Genomic DNA, 24,316 nt, shown 5'->3' with positions numbered 1-24,316 from the left:
CATGGTCATGGGCTGCGTCAGTGCCCCACTGGCCTGAGTACCAGCTTTCCTTTCACAGGGCAGGTGCTGAGCTGCCTGGGCTACGAGTGCTGCCTGTCTGGTGGGGTGACGTGAGTCTGGGGTGGGTGGCTGCCAGGGTCCCTGCCTTCTCCTGAGAGTCCTGCTGGGGGTTTGCACATGGCACACACCTCAGGTCATGAACTCTGGGCTCCAGCAGGGAACCCTTGGCCTGGGTGCCTAGCAATCCCGGAACGTGGACAGGTGGGTGGCTGGATGGCCATCTGTGACCCAGCTGTGGTCCCACCATGGTCCCCTCAGTGTAAGCGCCCAGGACCCAAGTGGCCAGGGGTGTGGTTCTCAGCTGAGCCCCACCTGCCTCTGCAGCACCGTGGGCAAAGACAGGGCCCCGGTTCCCAGTCAGTGTCTCTACTCAGCCCATGGCCCTGCACCAAGAGAGCGCATCTGCTTTAGAAGGGCCTTGGGCTGGGATTGCAGGGGCAGCACAGGGGACCAGGGAGGGGTGGCTGCCGACCTTGAGCTGGTGTTTGAAGAGCAGCTCGTCCAGGGCCATCTGCGTCTCCCAGACTTCATGTTCTGCCTGCTGCTGCAGAAGGGCCAGTCCCTGCACCTGCTTCTGCTGGTTCAGCTGCATGAGAGCCCAGGCCTTAGGGTTCCTGAGCAGGCCACGCCCTGCTGAGGACTGGACTCGTCCTCAGAGGATCACCCCTGTGGCTCCCAAGCCTGGGCAGGGCCTGTGCCTCCAGACAACCCAACTGCCCTCCCCATCCTGGCCTGTGAAGGCCAGGCACCCTGGTCAGCCTGTCTCCCCCCACCGCCAAGCCCCATTCCCTGGCACTGGGCGCATGGCAGGTAACAGAGGACCTCCCTGTTTCTAAATCCTACAATTCTGCTCAGCTCAGGGACAAAGGCTGGTTCTAGCTTATCCCCAAACAGGAGAGGCCTAAGGGGACACACTGTCATTCGGCTGACCTCATGGGGGTGGGACATACCTTCAGTGACTCAAGAAAGCTTGAGGACTTCTGCTGCACGTCAGCCAGGTGCCTGCTATGTGGGTCTCCAGCGTGCAGGCCCCCAGGCTCCTGCTGACCTGTGGACCACGGAGGAGGGGGCAGCTGAGCACGAGGGAACACTCTTGGCCTCTTTCTCCACTGGGCAGCCTCAGTGCTCCACGGCAGCCTCTCAACCTGTAGGGAAACTGAGGTACAGAGGCCAGGAGGGCAGGTGCCCAACTCCAGGGGCTGGTTGGCATGACCCCAGGAAGAGGAGCTCCTTCTTCCTTCTTCACAGCCTCAGAGGAGGACACAGACAACTGCAGCACCGTCTGTCCCCCAGGCTGGCTCTGCCTAACCCCGACCATAATTCCCTCCAGGGCCAATGACAAACAAAAACCCCTCAACAAACAAACAAAACCCCACAAATGCCCAACAGGCCATTTGCAGAGACAATAGGAGCTACCAGACAGACCTGGGTCAAGCACTTGCTGGGGAACCTCAAATCACTGCCAGGAACCTTGTGGGGCCACGGAGCTCTCTACTTCCCTGGCACGAGGCCCCAAGATGGTACAACAAATGCCCAACAGTGTCCATATGGAGAAGAATGAGAATAGACCCTTGTCTCCATCTCTGCACAAAAGTCAACTCAAAATGGATCAAAGACCTGGGAATTAGACCGGAAACCATGCAACTCCTGGAAGAAAATGTAGCAACATTCTAGCATTTAGGCCCAGGCAACGGCTTCTCCATAGGACCCCTCAGCTCAGGAAATAATGCCAGAGTTAATAGACGGGATGGCATCAAATTAAAAATCTTCTGCCCAGCAAAGGAAACAATTAGGAACATGAAGAGAGAACCCACAGAATGGGAGAAAATCTTTGTTAGCTCTCTTCTGACAGAGAACTAATATTCATATTATATAAAGAGCTCAAAAAACTTTATACCCAAACCCCCAAATAACCCAATTAATAAATGGGCAAACAAATCAAACAGACACTCTCAAAAAAGGAAATATCAATAACCAATAATTGCTGATGATGTTGAACATTTTTTCAACATCATTAGCCATTAGGGAAGTGCAAATCGGAGCTACAGAGATTTCATCTCACTCTAGTCAGAATGACCGTCATCAAGAATACAAGAATTAATGCAAGAGGAGGAGGAGGAAAAGGAATTCTTTTACCCTGTTGGTGGGACTGTAAATTAGTTCAATCACTATGGAAATCATTGTGGAGGGTCCTCAGAAGACTAGCCCAGACCCACCATGTGGAGGAAATGGAAGATGGGGTGGATCTCATGAAAAGCCAAGGAAATCAGTGGAGGGGAGGGACCACGGAGTGGGACGCAGGGAGGGAGGGGGAAATGCTGGGGGGTGATACTGACCACATTGTACTGTTCTATTATGTGCTGTGTGCGTGTGCAAATCTGTAACAACAGATCCCAACCACCAATGAAAAGTGTGGGAAAAACCCTCAACAAACAAACAAAACCCCACCAGTGCCCAACAGGCCAATGAAGCAACCAGGTGGGTGTGTGAACCCAGGGGCAAGGCCTAGGGTTCTTCTTGGGATTTCCCAGATTGTCCCAGCGTATGGGCCTCCCCGCTGGTTATGAAGTCCCCAGAGGCAGCAGAGGCGCTTTTCTCTTTCTGGTGGTCCCCAGGGACCAGCCCTACTGTGTGCCATTGGTGCTCCTGCCTCACAGAGGCGCAGCCAGAAGGAGTCCCACTTGGGCTACCCCCTGCCTTGCCATTGGCCTGGGTCCTGGCGAGAGCTGGCAGAGGCCATGGGACAGCCAGCCCAATCCCAGGCTCAGACCCTCTGGTCTGGATGATGGAACCCGCCTGCTGGCTGCCGATGAGCTCGTCATTGCTGGTGGGATCCCTGCCACCTGCCCAGGGAACGCGGGCTTCCTGCAGACTGCAGCTCGGCTTCTCAGACCTGGAGCAGTTGAAGTGCCGCAAACAGTTATGCCAGTTCCTGAGTATCGCCATAGCCGCAGAAAGGGACCATGTGGGAAGTGGGATGCTCCCCAGTGGCCCCCTAACTGGCCACAATATGCAGTGAAGACACTTGCAAACTTCTGGTTCAAGTGTCGGTGTCTACTTTGAGCTACAACTCCTTTGCAAAAGAAGATTTCATGTCCTTTGTTTGGGGTCCCCAAGGGAAGCTGGAGCTAGAGAAGGTGTCCAACCCCCAGCCACCCTCCTGCAGGGACCTGGAGCTTCAGAGGCCCAGGGTCTCCCAGCCACATGGGAGGGGCAGCTCCTGGTCACCTCTGGCCATGTCCATACCCCTAATAAATCATTGGGGAGACTTGGCTGCATGCCTCTGAGCTCTGAACCATGATCCAGGAGAAAGTGAGTTGTCCCTGAGCAGGACAGCGCCCTCAGTAAGCAGAGGATGACCTCGGCCTCCACCTCCATCTCCTGCTGTTGGACAGGGGGCAAGGAGTTGGGAGAACACACCCCACTCACTGCCCAGTGCCTGGTCGCCCAAGGATCAGTGGGGTGGCTTCGTGAGGGCTCCACACTGGCACTTCTGCTGCTGCTGCTAAGCATGACCATGACGATTGGGCATCAGTTCAGTCCTGGGGCCTGGATCCAGGGGTCACAGCCCCCCCAAAGAGCTAGCAGGATGCCCTGCCCTCAGGCAGAGACCCACAGCATCTCAGAGCTGAGCCAGAGGCAGCCACACCTGCTGTTCACATTTAAGCTTAAAGGAAACAGGATGTCAAATTCCACTCTCCAGTCACACTCCAAGATCCCAGGGGCTTGACTGTCATGTGAGGCTGGTGGCTGACATGTTCTCCCCCCTTCCAGGAGGTTCTATTGTGCAGCAAGGTCTAGGTTGGAGTCTACAAAGCTCCACTAGACAGCTGTGGTCTGGGGGAGTCTAGAAAGTTCCCTCGGGCAGAGCTAGAGCTGAGGGACTCCAAGTGACCCATGGGGCTGCCGACACCTTCTTCCCAGCATGGTGAATGAAGTGGAGGCGTGAGTCAGAGGACCACTTGCTCATGGGCCTAATCCTGATCTTACCCCTTGGAAGATCCTGGCCAGGAAGAGGCCACCTACTGTGGTCAGGAATTTCCCCTGTCCCTCACACAAAGGCCAACCTCTGTTCAGCCACTTAGAGAGGACAATATGTAAATCCAGCAAAGGCTGGACAGAGCGCTAGTCCTGACCTACCCCTGGGTTCCTGGGCAGCTCACTGCCACTTCAGGCCACACTCTGGGGAGAGGAGGGGCCATGCTCTGGTTTGAATGTCCCCTCCAACACTCATGTTGACATCTAATTGCTGTGACAGCAGCATTAGGAGCTGATCAGTCCTCAGGACTCCACCCCCATGAACGGATTAACGAGGAGAGTGTCCATCGTGGAGGGTGGGTTCAGCCCCTTCCTCCTCTCGGCCGCTCTCCTCCGCCACGGGACAGCTCAGCAAGGAAGCCCCCACAGGCTGGCACCTTGCTCTTAACCTCCGGCCTCCAGAACACGAGGCTCTAAGTTCTGTTTCCTCCTAAATCACCCCGCCTTGGACTTTCTGTTAGAGAAGCCACATAGACCAGACAGGTGGGAGGTGGGCTGGGTCCTCCTGGCTGTGGACCCCCGTCCACGGCTCTCTGCCCCTGGCTCTCAAGGCCCAGAATCCCAGGCACCGGGTGTTCTGACTGGCTCATCTTCTTATGCCTGTGTCCCCAAATGGCAAGCATCATGAGGGCAGCGCTCGGGTGCCAGTAGGTGCCAGACACCAGATGCTCGGAGACAGTATGGAGGAGCAGTAACCCTGGGGACCACAAGGACCTTTGGAAACTTGGAGCCCAGGAGCATCAGCAACGTTGGCCTGAGGACCAGGTGCCCCCGCCCCAGGCTGAGAGGTCCCCCAGAGCCGAGGGCCTGCACAAGCACACATAGCCAACACACTCTCCACAGCCCTCCGCCAGTCCACAGAATGGGCCTGCGCGTCCTCTAGGCCCACAGAGGACACACTGAGCAACCCCACTGGGAAGCCTCAGTGGGATGGGTCTGGCCCGTGGGGGTGGCTCTGAGCATGGGTCTGAGACCCCCTCCACCCAGTTACTAGCCCTGCAGGGGAAGCCTGGGGCTCTGCTGTGCCCAGGGATTTCTCAGGCCACTGGGTCTCACAGGCCTCACTGCCCAACCAAAAAGTGGGCGAGGTGTGGCCGCCACTGCTCTGGTTGAGGGCCGAATGCGCCTGCCTGCCCGCCTCACAGCAGATATGACCATGCTTCACCACCATGTCCAAACCCTGTTCTTTTGAGGAAAGTCAGTGGCCAACCAGCCATGAAAGCCTGCTCGGAGTCAGCAGGCGGCCCCAGCTGCCCAGGCCTCCCGCTGCCCTTTCTGGCCCAGGCGGGGCCAAGGGCTCCCAGCACACAGCCCAGGCTGCTGCGGGGACCAAGTCCGGGTGTGGGCCAGGCACCCCAACCCCCTCCTAGGCACCAGCTTTTCATTCCTGAGTGCTGGGTGCCTCAGGAAGCTGCCCGCAGGGACCCAGGAGCATGGCCACGAGGCCAGCTCTTGGGCTCTCATCCCCCACACTGGTCACAGCAGGCGTGACAGGAGCACAGAGCAGGCAGCGGCCCGGAAGCCTCCAAAACACTTTAATGCTGAAGGGTGGGTGCTGTCCTCATGGAAGAGGGTCTCCCACCCCACAGGATGTGGAGGGGGTCCCTGGTGGCCACCCCTGGCCACCCGGCCAGCTATCCCAGGACCCGTCTGCAGGCTCGCCCTTACCGCAGCTCCAGGTGCTCCAGGGCATTACCAAGCCTGGCCCTCTGGCCACCGGCACGTCCTCCAGACAAAGGGAGCTGCAGGTGGGGTCCCGTGCCGGCACCCTGCGCGAGCTGGGAGGCAGACAAGCATGGGCGTGAGCGAGGTCGGGCTGCTGGGGGCAGCACAGGGGACTGGGGCCTGGCAGGCAACCCCTCACTTGGCTGAATCTGGGCTCCCAAGGCCCTCAGCAGCCCTCGGAACCACAGTGTGTCCAGGGCAGGATGGAGGGCCAGAACCTTGGAAGGCCCGGGCCTGTGACCTGCAGTGCAATGGGGGCACCACATGTGCCTGGCCCCCAGCACGGGCAAGGCACGGGGTCTGCAGCACCCAGCAGGAGCGCAGGTGACCACCTCCAGGCACCGTGGCAGAGCCCCCTTTGCCAGAGTGGCCATCCAGTCACCTCTGCCAGTTACCAAGGGCACTTCCATGAGGCCCAGGGCAGACGGGGGCCACCCATCAACGCTGACTCCTCGTGCCGGGCCCAGCCATTCTCATGGCCCAGCCACTCCTCATCTAGGAGTGCTATGGCATGACCCAGGAGGCAGGCCCGCTGGCCTCAGAGCGGCCCTCCCTCAGGCAGCCAGCAAGCTGTGCCAAGGGTGAGGAGCCAGGCGGGCCCCTGGGCCTTCCTGGGGTCAGCGGCCATGCAGGGAGGGACGCCCTCGAGCGCTGGCCACGGCTGTTGGGATTAGAGTGTGTGGGGCACAGTGAGTGCGTACGTGGCACTGCAGAGCGTGGCCTGAGACAGCGTGGTTGGGCACAGCCCACCTGGCCCCGTGCTCCTCAGGCACCATCTGTCCCTGGCACAGTGACAGAGTTCGCCCACACCTGTGGCCATGGAGACCGGCATGTGGCGTGTCCTTCTCTAGGGGTCAGCAGGTGTATATCTCACACGGACTGTGCAGGAATAAGGTGGGCCAGTCCTGTGCAGGAATAAGGTGGTGACCCCATGCCAGCCCCTGCCCTGGTTCGGGGCCTCTGAGGCAGGTGGCCACAGGGCTACAAGGCACCCTGGGCGCATGCTGGCAGTGGTCTCTGCCCGCACTGGCCATTGAGCGCTGGGGTCCCTGTGAGGCCAAGGAGACACTGCCAGTCTGACCCAGGGCAGCAGACCAGCACCTGGACGCAGTGAACCTGGGGCTCCAAGGGGAAGGGCACGTCAGGGAGGGAAGCGTGGCCCGGTGTTGTGGAGGTGGCAGGCCTGTGGGCCCACACACACCCTGCACAGCCTGGGCAGTGTCCTTTGGAAGGGACAGGAGTGCCCAGCTGGCCACTGAGCTGTCCCTAATCCCCACTCTCCCAGGGCGCCTTCTGGGGCACAGATCCTAGATATGGTTCCTGCTTCTTCCTGTCTCTCCTCAGATGACTGGGCAGGGGGCAGGGGTCACAGTGCCCAGTGCCTGCCCTGGGCAGGGGTCTGGGCCACTCCTCTACCCTCTGGCCCCTTTGTGGCTGTGCTAGGAACAGTCAACCCTTCTGGGCCTGGGTCTGAGCGCCTGAGGACAGACCTAGCTTGTCCATCTTGGAGCCTGGGGCACTGAAATTAACTTCTCCAAAAATTCTATGCCAGGGTTCCAGCCCACCCCCTTCTCAACAGCTAGGGGAGATGGAGGGGCCGGTATCAGAGGAGAAGCCACCCCTTTGCTGCCCCCTGCTGGCCTCAAGATTCCGTGAGAATACAAGCCCAAACCATCCGCCATCACCAACCCATCACCCCGCGGGGTTGGGACGAGGAGGCACAGGTGAAATTCTCGGGGTGGGGGTGGGGGCGGGGGGCAGAGCAGGCATCAAAGGGAAGGGTCCCAATAGGAATGGGCAGGGGAGGGTACCTCAGCATCACCCCTGCTGGGGTACCTCAGCACCTCCACTTTCCAGAGCTCTGGGGGTAGGGAACAGACTGCTCAAGGTCAAGGGACAGAGCTGGGACTTTAACCTGCCCCTTGTCCATGGGCAGCTCACAAGGAGGGGGCGTCAGGTTCTTCCCAGCAGCACCTTGGAATTGGGGGAGCAGCACCCTTTCGGCGACTGTGGCCCCACCCATCACCCCAGTGGCGGCCTCCACATCCTCAGCCCTCCTGGTGTGCAGGGCCAGCCCCCCAGGCCCACTGACTTAGCTGCCAAGGTCGCTGGTGTGACACAGCCCTGCTGTGGCGACTGGGCAGAGGCCGGGTGTTCCTGGTGGACTCTGGCTGAGGGGGCATGTAGGATGCCCAGGCCACCGCCGTCCTCCTCCAGAACCCCCGGCCTGCAGCCCCGTCTTTCTGGTAGTGGCTCTACCTTTGGAATCCAGGGTCCTGGGCTCCCTGGGGAGGGGCTGCTCAGGCCAGGCTGGGGTCCCCTGACCAGGGGCTTTGTTCAGTTTGAAGACCAACCGGGGGTGAAGGGAGATTTTTGGGGGTGGCAGAGGAGAGTTTTCAGAAGAAGGGGCCCTACCTTGTCCATGGGCCCTGGGGTAGGTCTGGAGGCCGTAGCCATGAGGACAGCTGAGGTATGCGCAGGCACAGCCATCTTGTACCCAACTGTGTCATACCAGATGGCCCCTCAGTGCCCTCAGGGACTGAGGCTTCTTCCCTGGCTCTGCTGCAGCCTGGGACTCAATGAGGCAGCAGGGCCCCTCCTAAGCTTAGGTGGGAGGGGTCTGGGGGCACAGAGCAGCTACCATGTCCCCACAGATGGGACTTCAAATGCACCTTGTGACCTGGACCTAGAGAAGGCGTGGGCCACAGTTGGGGATGGGTGGAAGAAGGGCAGAGGTCCAAGTGGTCCTAGAACTGAGACGTGGGGTGTGGGGCTGGACAGGTGAAGGAAGGCCCTGCTCAGAGGCCCCAGCAAGGCCAACTGCCAACAGCCAACAAAAGAGCCAAGGTGATGTGTCTCCCGAGGGTCAGAGCAGCACAAAGGGAGTTTGTGGGCTCTTGACTGCCCAGGGCAGGGCTTGGCTTAGGGACCCACTGCCAGCTGCCTGGCCAGAGCTGTCCAGAGAGCCACCCCCTGGCGCAGACCAGCATCGGGGCCAGCATGACTTGGTCCACATCCTGGGAGCTGTGCCACTCCCTGCCCAGCCTGGCTGCACCCAGCTACCTGACCTTGGCCCCTCGACCAGCTCCAGGGGCACTTGCCAAGGGAGCTCTCTGGGCTTACCTCCCTAGGGGGGCACCAAGGGACCTGAAGGAATCCGAATCTCTCTGCAGCCTCTTCTCCAGCTCCCAGAGTCTCTGTTCCACACCTTTGAAAGAGGCACATGTCATGGCAGGGAATCAGCAGGACAAGGAGCTGCAAGTTAGCGGGGACAGGGACGCCCTAGCAGGGGTGCCCGGGCACATTTCGCAGTGGGCCTAAATGAGCTGCAGTGCCCACCTAGCCTTCAGGCCCCTGGAGAAAGGCAGGGCAGGGAGTGGAGGGCACACGGGCAGTGCAGCAGCCTCACCCCTTCTTCAGCCATGGGACAAGACGCGGAGGGCAACTACATCATGTGCCACTCCAGGAGGGCAGCTACTCTCACCCTGCCCACCCTGGCCAACTCCTAGCTATGGCCTTCCTCTCCCTGCTTCCAGAGAGGAAACCAACTGGTAATGGGGTCCTGTGCTCCCACTCACGGGACCTCCTGGCCACTCACTGGCCATTGGGCCCAAGGCCCCAGTCGTACCTTGGGGCTGGCTCTGGTGGCGGGCCCTTGGGCTTACGCTTTGTGTCTCCCAGCTCGGGCTCCACAGCTCTGGGTCATCATTAAGGAAGCAGGAGGAGGGGATGAGGGGCTTGGCCTGCAGGCCAGCCCAGTCCTGGGGTGTCCCTGTTTCTCTGTTGGGCATCAAGGCACTGGGGCAGGCCGTGGCAGTAAGTGTGAGGGCAGCAGGTGCAGAGCTGGGGCCCACGGGTGGCCAGTCCAGGGCAGTGTCCGAGGCCTCCGCCCCGCGCAGCTTGGTGGTCAGGATGTCGATGCGCTGCTTGAGCACGTTGGCCATGGTCTCCAAGGCCTGCAGCCGGGCCTGCTTGTACTGGAACTGCAGGGGGCCTGAGGAGCCCAGCCGGTCAGCCTCTTGTGGGTCCAGGTAGACGCAGAGCCCCCGGGAGAGGTCCTGGAGGTGCAGGGGGCCCAGGGAGGAAGCGGTGGACAGCAGCAGCGGGGCGCCGGTTCCGGTCTCCAGGGTCTCAGTGTGGTCCCAGGCTCTGTTCAAACACAGACAGAAGCTGCCGGAAGAGAAGAGCAGGCGCTCAGCCCCCGCAGGGCTGCGTCGCTTGGCATGTGCAGAATGGCCGTGTGCAGAACGGCAGGGAGGAGTGACGGGCGGCTCAGGAGAGAGGCTCTGGCCTCCGCAGGCAGCTGGCCCGCGGCTGTTCAACAGAAGAGAAGGGGGCCTGGCTGTGGCCTGGGAGGGGGCAGGGACATCCACGGGCCTCTGACTTTAACACCATGTTGCCACCGTGTGGCAGAAAACCCGTGTTGGGTGAAAGCAGAGGAATCAAGGACTGTGAGCCTCCACTCCCATACCCGGGCGCGGTGGTGTCTGTGTCCACCAGCAGACGAGGCAGGTCGGCAGAGCGGGACGGGGCACGTTACTCAGCAGGAAACAGGAAATTGTGTCAGCAGCTGTGGTGGGGCTTGGGCCACCAAGCTGGGCTGCTGGACATCACAGAAGGTAATGAGGGCAGAACCCACTTAGGTGAGGGCCAGCATCCTGGAATCCAGACACAGAACCAAGGGTAGACAGGGACAGGCTGGCCTGGGGCGTCTGTCACGTGGGGCGGCGGCCACAGCAGGACGGTAGTGTGGACCTACTGGTGCCACAGGGGCCACACACTTGGACGAGGTGGGGAAGGGTGTCGCTGGTGCCTCGCGAGGGCACCGTGTGCCATGGCGCCGTGGGCGACTAGCTGAGGATGCCGCTCTGCGCACTGAGGAAGGGCTGCAGGAGCCGCCCAAAGTGGAGATGCCCGAGAGCTCGTTAAGCCGACTGAAACCTCCTGCGACACACCTGGGTGTCAGACGTCACACCGTGGCCCCTCCGTGGGCACGACCTCTGCTTTCCTGCTTCAGTTATAAATAAATTTAGCATAAAATAAAATCCAGATGGATTAAGGATCACAAAATATGGTTAAGGGCTGGGGCTAGTGTGCGTGTGGCCCTGGGCTCGATCCTCAGCATCACCTAAAAATTAACATATAAGTAAAGGCCTTCTGTCCATCTACAACCACAAAAAAAAAAAAAAATTAAAAACCTGGCTAAGATGGTGAATTTTGTTATGCTTGACACATTTTTTTTTAAAGAAGAAATAGCAAAGGGCAAGGAGACAGAGAGTGAGGAGGACCCACAGCCTCCTACCAGTGGGACAGACCTCCACAGCACCGTGTGGCACAGGAGCCTGACAGGCAGCCAGGGAGGGACTGCCCTAGGGTACAGGGTCTGGTTGGAACTGAGTCCTCTCTCCCTGGAACCAGTGTCTGTTTAAAGGTTTACATATGCAGACCCCTGGGCACCACTGGGCCCTGAGTCCAGGGAGGTAGTCCAGAAAAGACCAGATATGGAGCCAGAGGAGCAGCCAGGGCACGAGGAAGTGTGTCCAGCCAAGGAAAGGGGGCTGGGGCCATCCTGGAGCCCCTCCCAACACCAGCTGCCAAAGTGTCCCCTGAAAACACAGGGCAGGGTGCTCCTGGGTGCAGCACCTCAAGGGGAAGCCCTGAGCCCAGCCTCCAGCCAGATCCAGCTGCCTACCTGGGCCCATCCACGGCAGGTGACCAGAATGAGGCTGGGCCAGGCAGAGGCTGGCCCTGGCTACGGCTCACTGCAGAGCCCAGGGAGCCCTTCCCAGGCAAGAGCCAGAAGCAAGCCCCCTCCCCGGCTCCCCTACATGGTGGGGAGGGCCTGCAGACATCCCCACTGGCTCCCAAACAGCTCAGGGGTGGAGAGTGCCCTGGTTGGAGTAAAACACAGGATGGTGAAGACAAAACAAAGACAAGAGCCAGGCGGGCTGGAGCTAGGGCTCAGGGGTGGGGCGCTTGCCTTGCATGCGGGAGGCCCTGGGTTCGATCCTCAGCTCCACATAAAAATAAATAAATAAATAAATCTAAAAAAAAGAAAAAAAGAAAGGAGCCAGGCAGGGGCGCACTCCTGTGATCCCGGCAGCTTAGGAGGCTGAAGCAGGAGGATCGGGAGTTCAAAGCCTACCCCAGGAACTTAGCAAGGCCCTAAGCAATTTAGCAAGACCCTGTCTCAAAAACAAAAAATAAAAAGGGTTGGGGTAGAGCACCCTTGGGTTCAATGCCCAGTACCAAAAAAGAAAGGGGAAGGGGACCAGAAAATGTGCATTGGCCTGTGTGGGAAGGAGGGCTTTCTGCACGCAATTCCACCAGGTGGGCTGGGGCTGGGGCTCAGGGGTGGGGCGCCTGTTATACTTCCAAACTCATGACCCCTAATGTTGAATCCCCAAAGAGCAAAATTCCTAAGGTCTACAATCTCAACTCTGAAAGATTAAAAGAATCGTGAATGTTGAAATCCTGAAGGCTGGAATTCTGAACACAGCGATCCGCACGCCAGGCGGCTCCGGAGGATTAGCCTGCTTGCCATGGTCAGCAGGCAGAGTAGGACAAGGGGAGCCTGGATGCCCGGGGCAGGGTGCCTCCGGAGGCAAGCAAGAGCTCAGAGGGCTGGGACCCACCGTGTGGAAAGGAGCGTGAGCATCTCCCAGGAGACAGAGGAAGAAGGCAGCCCCGCCGCCATGCAAGATTTGGAACATGGTCTGCGGACCACCTCCTCCAACTGCCAAGCCCCTCCCTGGAAAGCACTTGTTCACACGTCAGACTTCCTATTTAGTTTAGCTTTTTTTTTTTTTTTTTTTGCCTCTTTTCTCTCTCAGTTTTTTCCCCGCTATTTTAAATTGCCGACATTATTTTTTGCAGTTTGCTATGAGATGCATTTCATCTGCATTCGTGTCGGGGTCCTGAACAGAAAGCCCTTGAGACTCCTGAATTCCGATTGGCTTTGTGCACCTCGTGCCACTGTGACTCCAGCAGAGAGCCTCACTCCACGCTGGCCTGTGCCTGAGCTTCGTGCATGCAGGTAAAGAGGTTCAAACAGCACCTTTGGCAACGTCCACTTGTGTGAGAGAAAATTTCCCGAGAGCTAGCTTGCTGGGCTCCCTCTGTGCAGTGGTGACCCATTGCAGCAAAACAGGTTGTCCATCACCATATTTCCGATGACCACAGGATTTTTGTCATTTTCTTGCTGTCCTGGGGATGGAACCCAGGGCCTCGTACATGCTAGGAAGTGCTCCATCGCTGAGCCACAACCCAGCACTTTTTACTTTGGGACAGGGCCTTGCTAAGTTGCACAGGCTAGCCTGGAACTTGGGGTCCTCCTGCCTCAGCTTCCTGAGTAGCTGGATCACAAGTGTGGCCACCACACCTGGCTCCCAGATGACTGAAGCTATAAAGCTGGGCATACACAATTACCAACCACAGGGCCATGTTTTGACATGTCTTTATGAGTTCGGTTCATCTGCTCCTAACTGAAAAGCCCATGTGACCGTCATTAGCAGAGCTGAGAGCTCGTGCTTGCATGATTACCTACATTGTGACTGACTGCTTTATCCGGTAAGTTGCCACCAAGTGTCCTGTCAGGCTTTTATGTTTCTCCGATAAATCCCCCTCTGAAAATATACGTCTTTGAAATAATTTTTAAATTATTTTTTACAGAATTATATTTTCAGGATTTACATCTTTCAGACTGGTCGTGTCTGGGTCCTGAACAGAAAGACTTTTAGAGACTTTAAAGATTTTGCTCTTTCGGGATTTCAACATTTGGAACTATGGAGTTTAACACTGTGTCTTTCGGGACCACGGCTCAAGCCTGCAGATGCTCACAGGAGGAATAAAGGCAGGTATGTGAGCTGGCCCGGCAGCCATGGCCACAGTGGTTAGCCACGGGAGCTGGAAGGCAGGGCAGCCCCGTGTCCACGGACAGGGAAGCCGATTGGTGTGGACGGAGCAACATGGTGTGAAGCCCTGCTTCACGTTGAACAAGGGGGTGTGAGAAGCAGGGGCCATTGCCTTACGGAGCTGTTATTACGAAATGTTGCTAGGGGCAAATCCATGGCCAGAGTACACTAAAAGCTGCTCTCCCAGGAGAGTGGGTGGAGTGACAGCCGGGGGTGGTCTCCTCTGGGGTGACTGTCCCAGAGCGGCAGTCCGTCAGAGGGCTCTGAGCTGTGCCCTTGAGCGTGGATGATGTGGGTCCACACTGGAGCGACCACCTGCTCCCTGGACTGGAGGAGCCCCGGCCGCCGAGCACAGGTCCCAGGAGCTTCACCGTGATGGCAGCATGGGGGCCCCTGAGTTTGTCCTTTGCCCTGTCTGCCACCACAGCCATGCAGAGAAACAGCAGCCCCCACATCGTACCCACCTTCCCGGGGCCTCCTGGGCCCCCAGCACCTTGCCAGATGTCACCTTGTTCCACTGAAGCACAGGAGATGCCAGGTTCCCAGGGGCTTCCAGGCCCTAAAGAAGAAGGGTGCAGTTAGAGCCCCGCAGCAGAAGACCCCCACAGCCCATGTCTCGGCCTCAGATCTGGGCCCCAACCTCCACCAGGCCTCAGGCTGGATTCTGAAGAGTCCTGCAGGGGGGTCTCATTTCAGGGGCTGGGATGGAGGCAGCACGGTCCTCCCAGAGCACACTTGGGCCGGAAGCCCACAGCCTTGCCAGAGCCCAGCAGCAGGGAATCGGGCTCAACCCCCAGCCCCCACCCCCGGACAAAGGTGCCCAGGTCTGGGCCTCTCCTCTGTGGAGTCACCCAGGGCAAGGCTTGTGAATACCCTGGTTTCCTAACGAGTCAGGGCGAAGCTGCTGCAGCCAGAGCTGCCACAGCCCCAGTGCCATAGCCCCAGTGGACACACGTCAGTGGACACAGGTGGCCAGGGAAGCAGCTGAGGTCCTCAGGCTCAGAGGCTGAGCTGAGTGCCCCCCTGCCCCTCCTGCACGTACCCCGGACCTCGCAGAACTGGGCACAAAGGTGACGATGCCAGGGTTGGTCTGGGAGACCACGGGGATGGCCTTGCCCAGCACCGCCTCCCTCTGCTTCCGGTAGACCTCCTGCAGCCTGTGGTTCCTCAGCTCCAGAGTGCGCGTAGCCACGGCCTTCCGTTCTAGGGCCTGCTGCCGCCAGGCCTGGGCCTTCTGGCGCATGAAGTCCCGTAAGGACTCTGAGCTGTGTGGCTGGCACAGGGGCGCCCGGAGCCGTGGGCAGGACCCAGATGAGCTCGAATCTTGCTCCTTCCCCAATAGGTTCTGAGGGTGGCCCTGGCTGGGCCTCGACCAGGCCTGCTTGGTTCCCAAAGAGTGGGGGACAGCGGCTCTGAGCTTACTGGGGGGGGCAGTCCTTTGCACAAAGGAGCTGCTCCAGGGCCGTTGGGGGACAGAGTGTGGCCTCTCCAGAGAGCTCCAGGGTCTGGAGACAGGGGGCTCCAAGTCTTCACAAGCTGCCCAGGCCCTCTGATGACAGGTCTGTCCACCAGAGGTGCTCCAGGGCCGCCGTGAGAAAGTGTCCAGCTTGTCAGGGTTTCTTCTTGATCTCTGGAAAGGGGGGTCTCGTCCTTGGGCCACCCAGGCCCTCTGTGGATAGGACTCCCACTTGGCTAAGGTGTGCCGGGGCTGCTGGATGCAGGAACTGCTGGGCCTCTCTAAAGAGGAGCACTTCCCCTCTGTCATGGCCCAAGAGCTCTTGGAGAAGGAGCCCTGCACATCCCGGGAGCCTGGGGGGTCCCGCTGCTGCCTCCCTGCTGGACTCTGCAGCTCTGCTTTAGCGGGTCTGAGCTTCGGTCTGTCCCTGGGGGTGCGGGCCAATTCCAGCCCAGCCTGGATTTGCTGCCGGAGGTCTTTCAGGATAGCCATAGCAGTTTGGACTGTCTCCGGCTGATCTTGGGAAGTCAGGCTGGGTGTGATCTCGGATAGCCGCTGGTCACTGCCGGCAGAGGCAGGCCTGGGGAGCCAGGCATGGATAGGCGAGCCCCGGGTGGCTGTGGCTCTCTTGCTGTCTCCTGCAAAGACAGGTGGTCACGGAGTGCTGGGCACTGCAGGTGGAAGGCAGGCAGAGCCAGCTCCTCCTGGCACGGGGGAGAGCCGGTCTCAGCGAGCTCCCTCCCAACTGTGGCCTCAGCGCCCAAACACAGAACCCTCAGAGCAGCAGCCACATGGGGCAAACCATCTGCTCTGGATGCTCTGGATGACTGCGCACATGGAGGAGTGACAGGAGTCGCCCAGAGGAGTGGCCGGCTCCTATCTGCAGTCCTTCTGTTGGGGAAACTCTGGTGGTGTGCCTGCTCCAGAGCTGACCCAGGACATTCTTGGGGACAGAAATCCTTAGGGTTTTTTTTTGTCTGTTTGTTTGTTTTGAGTACTGAGGATTAAAACCCGGGACACACTGTCACTGAGTTATACCCTCAGCCTTTTTATTTTTATCTTGAGACAAGGTCTCACAAAGTTGCTGAGGCTGGCCTCAAACTTGTGATCCTCCTGCCTCAACCTCCCAAGTTGCTGGGATTACATGTGTGTGCTGCCACTTCCAACCTTCTTAGGTTTTTAAAGATAATTATTTTCCTGTGTCCCCTCTCTGATGGTGATTTAGAGGGTGATTGACAGGTCTCTGGGAGAGACACCCTAGCTGCCTTCTCCTTTGATGAGATGGACAACATGGACATGGCCATCTCCTCCACACCCGCCCCCTGGGGCCGCAGCAGACCGGCAGACCTGTGGCAGAGGCACCAGGTACCTAATTCCACGCTGGGGGCCCAGTCCCTCGAGGGTGCCTTGCTCTGGAGCCTGGGGCGGGCAGGAGGGGGCCCAAGCAGCAGCCTCACCAGGGCTTGTCCTTTTCTCCAGGCGTGAACACCAACCAACTCAGAATCTTAAACAGAGAAGACACACAAACACAGCCGGGTGCCTGTGGACCTCCAAACAGCGGCCCTGATGAGGAAGCGGGTGGCTCCACGTGGACCCTGGCGACCACCTCACAGGCTCTGGAGGGGCTCAAAGTGAAACCCCCCATGTCCAGCCCCTGTGGGTCCGAGCAAGGCTTCATCTCAGGGTGGCTATGGCAACTTCTCTGACCCTCCATATTCTCTTCAGTGAAAGAGGGTAATAAATCTCCTCCTAACAGCTCTGTCCAAGGAGCACTCAGACAGACTTGTGCACACTCACACACACATGCACACACCTCCTCTCATCCGCACACACTCGCACACTCACACTCACACACTCACACTCTCACACACTCACACTCTCACACACTCAGGCACACAGCACACACTGTGGCCAGGAAAAGCAACCAGTAACATGGAGGTCATAGCCCTGGGTGGCCCCTGCACCTGGCCAAACCTCCAGGTGCTCAGGGCAGGGGCTGCAGCTGGTCACACCTCAGTCAGAGGAGAGTCCTCTGCTCTGAAGCTGGTCAGAGCCAGCAGCCACGGGTGGGATCCGTGCAGGCTCCCAGGCCCGCAGGACTGTGCCACACAGAGTAGATGTCACGGCACCTGCGAGCAAGATGAGCTCGCTCTAATAAACATGGCGCACAGCGACATCACCACCAGGAGTTTCCTCACGCTCCCCGGCGGCGCTCACCAAGGCCAGCCCGGCCACTGTCATGACGACCAGCCCTCCACCAGCCCAGCTGGGGACAGAGGCCTCTCATCCGCACCCTCACACACAATCACCCACATGCACACAGACTTGTGCACACTCACACACACATGCACACATGCCCACACCTCCTCTCACCCGCACACACGCACACTCTCACACACTCACGCTCTCACACACTCACGCACTCACACTCTCACACACACTCGCACACACCCTGAGGCCTGGAATCAAGATCTCCATGCACACCCAGCCCCCATGAAGGGAGATTTCTGCCAGTCGGGGACACAGGTCCCTTGGCTGGGACCGTGGGTGCTCCCCCTACTCCCCTCATGGACCTGCCCTGAGCCTACGTCGCCAGCCACAGGTCTGGAACCACACCCCCGGATGGAGCACGGGCAGCACTGAGCCATGCCGTCTGGGGTCAGGCCCCCAGGCCAGGGGAGGTCATGGTGCTGTCACAGCAGTCCCAGGCCTGGGTTCCAGTCCGGCTCCACCTCCCCCACTGTGGACCTCAGGCAAACGACCCAACTCCTCCAAGCCTCAGGTCCCCTCTGTGAGGGGACCGCTCTAGGAGCCCCTTCCCATGGTGCCATGAAAGTGGACCGGGGGTCACCATCACTGTGGCTGGAGTCAGGCCCAGAGGGGACCCGGGTTCTGCAGGCAGGGGTGGGGCCCAGGCCTGAGCTAAGGCTGGCGTGGCCCCACTGACCACTCCTGGACCTCACACAGGGACATGGGGACGTGTCAGGCTGCCCAGAGTGGCTTCCCCCGCCCTCATTGCTGCTCCACTGATCAAAGCTAGCCAGGCTTCCCCGCCAGGCGCTGGGCAGAGAGCCCGCTGCACCCTCAGCCCTCCCCCATCCCCCAGCTCGGCTTCCCGTTGCCCAGCAGAGGGGCCCATCGATGGATGGGTCCTGGTGGGCGCGTTTTTCCTTCTGCTGAGCACTTTGAAGGCAATTAATGTTTTTACGAGAGGATTTTTAATCTGTGGATGTGGATGAAGTCCCCAGTGCCCTGTCAAGGCTCCAGCTGACCTAATCTATGATAAAAAATGCAAAGTAAGGTGCGATAATCTAAAATTAAATATCGGGCTTCATCTTCCTGCGGCCCAGATGGATGAATATTTTATACTACCATGGTTTAATTTTTTGTTAACTGCAGCAGATTTCTAATTCATCCAGTTCCTGAGTCCTGTGGCTCTGACCTCTGAACCCAGACCCATCCCTCCTTAGCCCAGCTGTGACTTCGTCACTGACAGCAACTAATGCTCATTGCCATCAGGGTGACAGGGTGGCCGCGGTGATGAATGTGGGCAGTGGCACGCCCCTCTGACCCGGTGTCAGGCAGAAGGCAGGTCATTTTTCAAGCTAGCCCTTAAAACAAAACAAGCCCAAAAGCCGAGGGGAGGAGGATGACACCCCTTGGTGTCATATAAAAACAGGGTTCTATTTTGTGCTTTCTCAGGGGGCTTCTGGAAACTTCTTGGAGCCCTTCAGTGTCTCCCTTGGACATCAGTGGAGATTTTCCTGGCTGTCCCGCGTCACCTCCAGCCAGCTGACAGACAAACCTGCCAAGGCCACATGGCCAGCTGGGCCTCCCGCCTCCCCGAAGACCTGCTGCTGAGCATGGCGGAGGCCACTGCTGGCCCAGGCAGCAGGGGAGGCGGATGTCTGACCACACAGGTGCCTGGGTGTGTATGGAGCTCATGCTGCCCAGCAGGCCAGGACCCTGTTCTCACCCAGTGGGGAAACTGAGGCACAGAGGGTCACAGGGAGCCATGTCCTGGCCCCAGGTGCTGCTTAGGCTTACAGTCAGGGTCCCACACAGCCCGTCTCAGGCCCTGTAGACTGTGTCCTCCACACCGGGGGCTTCTCAGGGGTGTTGCCAGGGCCCAGACTGAGGGCGGGCCTTGGCAAGGTGCCCAGGCATGGTCCCAGGTACACACGACTGGCTCTCAGGTTAGGAGCACAGGTTGTGAGCTGGATGGGTCAGGGCCTGTCAGCCTGGCCCTGGGCAGGCTGCCCAACCTGTTCCCACATGTAGCAAGCCATGTGCCTTTCCCCAAGGAGCTCTGAGGATAAAGTGATTTGATGTCCTCACAGGCTTGACCTTGAGGATGTTCAAAGGGAGGCCCAGAAGAGCTCTGCCAGCCTCCGTCCCAGCAACCCGCAACTGCCCACGTCCAGCAGAGGGCAAAACCCCTCCCGCGTTCACCCTGAAGCTCTGAAACCAGCAGCCAGGCAGGGCACCTGGGTCTCTGCAGGGCCAGGCCTCAGGGAGGGAGGTGATTCCTAACTCAGAGGGAGTTCGGCGTCCTCCAGGCCCTGCCCACCACTGAGGACAGACCTTGGTAAGGTGCCCAGGCATGTTACCAGGTACACACGGGGAGGGCTCTGTTATCACCTATTGTGAATTATATCCTCTATTATCAGTGACAGCATTAGTGGTGGCCTTACCCTGGCTAGCCTCTTGGAGAGGGTGGGATCTGTAAGCCTCCCCCTCCCCCTCCCCACCCTTGCCCCACCCCACCCCTACCCCACCCACCCTAGTCTGGGTGGGTGGAAGAGCCTGTCCTTGTTTCCGCCTGGAACCCTAAGTCTCCAAGTCCCAAGCCAGGCCAGCGGGGACGCCTGCCCCCCGGACGTCCCGCACCCTCACTTCGGCAGCACTGTGGGAGTGTGCAGTGTCTTGTCCTCAGGGACTGTGGTGGGGGCTGGAAGGACGGGACAGCGCTCGGGCTGTGGTCTTTCCCTTCACCATGAGGGACACACACAACCTGCAGGAGCCACCCGCGGCTCCTCTGGTGGTCACTGGAGCTGAGGCCCCCAGATCCCAGGTGTCCTGAGCCTTGTGTGTGTGGCAGTGCAGGTGACCCTGCCAGCCAGCCAACCTCAGGACTGAATCCAGAGCTTCTGCCAACTCTAGGGACCCCGATATCCTGGTGCCCAGCCCTCACCTTTGCCTTTGGCCGGTCCGCTGGGGCAGAGCAACTGGGCAGGTTTCTCCCTTTTCCAAGAGATGTTTCTGGTCCTCTTAGTTTTTTCCCTTGGAACTTCAGCGAGAGAAAGAGGAAGAGGGAAGGAGAGTGAGGAGTGGACCCCACGTGGCCACTGCTCACGCATCCCGAGTCCTGGGGTTCCTTGAGCTGCCCAAGCCCAGCTGTCAGCTGCTCGGGTCCAGCACCCCTGGGTCCAGCACCCTTGGAGGCTGCATAGTGGGGAGAGGCGTGTGTTCCCGACAGCGCGGCCCTCCACTCCCAGAGCAGCCCGCCGGTCCCTCCACCCCGCCTTTATCTATAGAATGAGTGAGCAAACTCAGCCACGTGTGTCCCCAGGCCCTTCCCTACCTGGAAGTCTTCTGACCCATGGACCACCCGCAGCACCTCCAGAGCTAGACAGGGCCTACGTCTGCCAGACGGCCCAGGGGGCCAGGGGCTGGGGGTCATGGAGGGCCTCGGGCTGCCCCCAAGGTAGTGAGAACACCTCCTTCTGCACAGGAGATGGCTCTACAAAGAGATGCCCCTCCAGCCCCCTGCCCTGAGGGGCCTGGGATTCTCTCCCCTGAGAGGCAGAGGGTAACAGCTCAGGCTCCAAGTCCCCATTAGCACCTTCTCAGCTAGGGTCCTCTCTGACCCCCAGTGTCATCTGTAAGTGGGGCCCAGCACGTGGTATCCACACCACTCACCTGAAGCCTCGTGCTGGGTGACCCGGGAGAGCTCGTGCCCCAGGCCAGAGAGTACTATGTCTTCCATTCCGGGCTCAGCTGCATGCAGGTCGCTGAAGCCTGGGGCATGCACACAGAGGGGGCAGGGAGAAGGCTCAGGGGCAACACCTCGGGCCACACCCCGGCGAGGACAGCCCCTTAGTGGGAAGCTGCCTCATTAGGCCAGACCTGGCACCGACAGGTCACCGCCGTGGCTTACAGAGCAGAATCTGCCCTCCTGCAGGGCCCCGGCTGGGCTTGGAACCTCCACCTGGGAAAGGAGGCCACAGCCCCTGGTTCGATCCCATCCTTTCAAGGCTCAGAGGGCACCCCCAGAGCTGGCCAGAGAAACCCTGGGAGGGCCACGGAGGGAGCAGCCACGGTCTCCCTGGCGTTTCATCATGTATACTTTCAGAAAGAAGCAAGCTGCCTTTGAAAAAGTCACAGGGGCCGTCCTGGGGGACCCACTTCCATGAGGCGACCGGAGCCCAGGTCCATGAGACAGGAAATAGAGGGGTGGGATCTGGGGGGCTGGTGTTTAACGGGGACAGGGCTTAGTTTGGAATAATGGGAGATGGACAGAGGTGTGGCCACCCAGCAAAGGATACATTTAATGCCACTAACAGACACGTAAGAGTGCCTAAGATGGCAGGTCTTATGTCATGTAGTTTACAATCATCTTTAAAAATAAGCTGCTGCCTTAAAAATGAAAAAGGGCAGATGTCCATCTCCCTGCCTCCTTAGAAGGAGGCCCCTGGGCCAGGCCCCCTCCTGCCCAGCAGTGAGGCTCCCTGGATATGCCACCCCTCTCCAGGCCAGGAAGCAGGTGAACCTTCTAGACCCCACTCTGGCTGCTTAGGGTCCCTGACCATGCAGCTGGCCTGCTTGGGGACCAGCCCCCAAAGCTTCAGGGACAAAGAAACAGACCCAGGTTCTTTCCACACCCTCCATGTCCCTGTCCTTCCAATGTGATTCAGCCATCAATGGGCCTTCCTCACCTAAACCCAGCTCAGAAGTTCCTCTCCAATCTCCACGTGGCTCTGGGGCCTTGAAGACCTCGGGGCACTGGGCACATGGCGCACACCTCCCTGGTGGGCCACACTGGTGCCCCTGCCTCTGCCACCCTCCCAACCCGCCTGCCTCCTGGCCTCCACAGCCTCAGGCCCAGCCTCCCTCCCCCAGCCAACATGCCACCGACCTGGGCATCTTGTAGGGGCTGGAAGGGAGCTTGTTGCCTTGCGGGTCTTGCTCCTGGGTGCCGGCGACGCGGCTTTGTAGAGGCGCGAGGCACTGGAGGGTGCTGAGGTGCCCAAGGAGGCGCAGCTAGCCTGCCACTGCGTCTGCGCCCGGATCTTGTCCCTTAGCTGCTCCAGCCGTGGGTTGCTCTTTCTGGGATGCCGCCGGGGCCCTAGCATCTGGGGCGGCCTCTCCCTCCAGGGCCCTCGGGGAGGTGCGCATGATTCATGGCCCCCAGAGGAGCCAGAAATGGGGCCCGATGACACCGAACTGTCCCCGTCCCTGTCCTCCTGGCTTACAGCCCACAGGGGCAAGCTGCAGGCCTCCATACTGGGGCTTGGCTCCTCCATGTCATCAGACCAGACCACGTGAGGAATCGTGCCATGAAAGCCCAGCTGCTGGGAGGGCCCGGGCCACCTCAGGTCAGCTATGAGGTCATCCTCGGCTGCAGGTAGACCAAGACTGTCTTCCCTTGGAAAGAGTGACAGACACAGTTGGTCAGGCTGGCGGCCCAATGCTGAGCAGAGCATTCGAGACTGAGTCCCCTGTCCCAGCAACCCCTGCTCCCACAACTGTCCCACAGTGAACACTCTTTCCCAGGGTCCTTGCCCTGATCATCTCTCGTGGGGTCTGACCATGCCCTGTTGAGGTGGGGACTGTCATCAGCCCAATTTGCAGGTGGGAAAACTAAGGCTCAGAGGCCAGCCTACACCAAGGCGCCTGGCAGAGGCAGGCCCAGGACATGAGCGCTGACCTCCATGTCCTGGTGTCGTCCACCAGGGCACTGCCTGGAGAAGGCAAGACCCCTGCAGTCTGCCCCTCGCCTTAGATGACACACAGACACTACCTGGGCTTGGTCTTCCTGCTCTCCGTTCTCCCCAGGGTCCTGACAGACCAGAGGCCCTGCTGCTGGCTCTCCTTGGGGAAGGGCTGGAGTGCTCTCCGCAGGTAGGTGGGCAGCCTGCCCAAGACTGGGGTTGGCATGGCCAGTAGCCAAGGTGGGTGAGCACTAGGGCGAGCCCCAGCCGCCATCAGCCTGACGGTGTGCTCACATGGTGGCCTCAAGGTCTACAGCCCAGGGCCCATCACTGTGCTGGACAGGCTGGCCACTGCCTGGCTCTGGATGTTGGCCCGTGCTGGCCCCCTGGCCTACAGTGGAAGCCCTCAGGACGGTCATTGAAACTGGGTGGGGACAGTGGGTGCAGGCCCTGAGCTGGCAATGGCGGGGGTGGGGGCTTCCTAATGAGTTGCCTCTCAGTGGGGTGGGAGAGAATTCCAGGTGTCCCCATGACAGCATAATAACCCCGTGTCACTCAGCGACAGAGCCTGAGCCCTTCAACTCCTGCTGGGGCTCCCACCAACACTCCCAGATGTCCCCCAAAGCCAGGAGTCCTGGCTTGCGTCCCCCTCCCCGGGAGCTCGAAGAGACACCTCCCAGGGGTTCCCTGAACCTGCCCGGCAGGGCAGCGTGGTGAGGTGGACGTGGGTTCTGTGTGTGGCTGGTCTGGGGCGCAGCTGGTCCTGAGGTCGAGTCGGGGAAGGGAGACCCTGTGAGTGCCTGGAGGTTCTCTGCTGCTTGGCTGATAGGGACAGGTGTGGAGATGCAGGGATCTGTCTTGGGATGTGCCCCAAAGGTGCTCCTTTGGAGTGGCCCAGAGATAAGGAGTTGACAGCAAAAGTCCCCTGGTTCTAGGCGGCATGAGGAAAACCTAAGTCTTTACTGTTTTATTTTTGGGGTTGGGGGTGGAAGCCAGGCCCTCACACGTGCCGGGAAGGCTCTCTGACATGGAGCCACACCCCTGCCCTTCCTGGGTTTTTTATACAGGCCTGACCTAGGGCAAGGGTGTCAAGCCAGGATGGCTGCCAAGCCCAGGCCCCACCTGGGATCTGAGGCCCCCCAGACCTCCCTATAGCCAGGACACTGCCACAGCCAGCAGGACCCGAATCC

The 24,316-nt window shown here is 59.5% G+C and overlaps 1 protein-coding gene across 1 annotated transcript in view; it reads right to left on the bottom strand.

The window, feature by feature from the left end:
- The window catches only part of Ccdc187 (coiled-coil domain containing 187), a 40,604-nt gene extending 17,252 nt beyond the window's left edge, over positions 1-23,352 (bottom strand). The window contains exons 1-11 of the mRNA XM_076844962.2: positions 23,216-23,352; positions 22,331-22,839; positions 21,115-21,213; positions 16,562-16,696; positions 14,779-15,830; positions 14,201-14,295; positions 9,452-9,993; positions 8,947-9,031; positions 2,742-2,953; positions 1,011-1,108; positions 533-646 (exon numbers count right to left, since the gene is read on the bottom strand). Coding sequence (XP_076701077.2) covers positions 533-646; positions 1,011-1,108; positions 2,742-2,953; positions 8,947-9,031; positions 9,452-9,993; positions 14,201-14,295; positions 14,779-15,830; positions 16,562-16,696; positions 21,115-21,213; positions 22,331-22,839; positions 23,216-23,352 — 3,078 coding nt within the window. The remainder of the gene's footprint in view (positions 1-532; positions 647-1,010; positions 1,109-2,741; positions 2,954-8,946; positions 9,032-9,451; positions 9,994-14,200; positions 14,296-14,778; positions 15,831-16,561; positions 16,697-21,114; positions 21,214-22,330; positions 22,840-23,215) is intronic.
- Between the last annotated feature and the right edge of the window lie 964 nt (positions 23,353-24,316).

This window comes from Callospermophilus lateralis, chromosome 2 (genome assembly GCF_048772815.1).
Source record: "Callospermophilus lateralis isolate mCalLat2 chromosome 2, mCalLat2.hap1, whole genome shotgun sequence".
Taxonomy (NCBI): domain Eukaryota; kingdom Metazoa; phylum Chordata; class Mammalia; order Rodentia; family Sciuridae; genus Callospermophilus; species Callospermophilus lateralis.
Note: the sequence above shows the minus strand (reverse complement) of the source record. Positions and strands in the feature narration are given on the sequence as shown.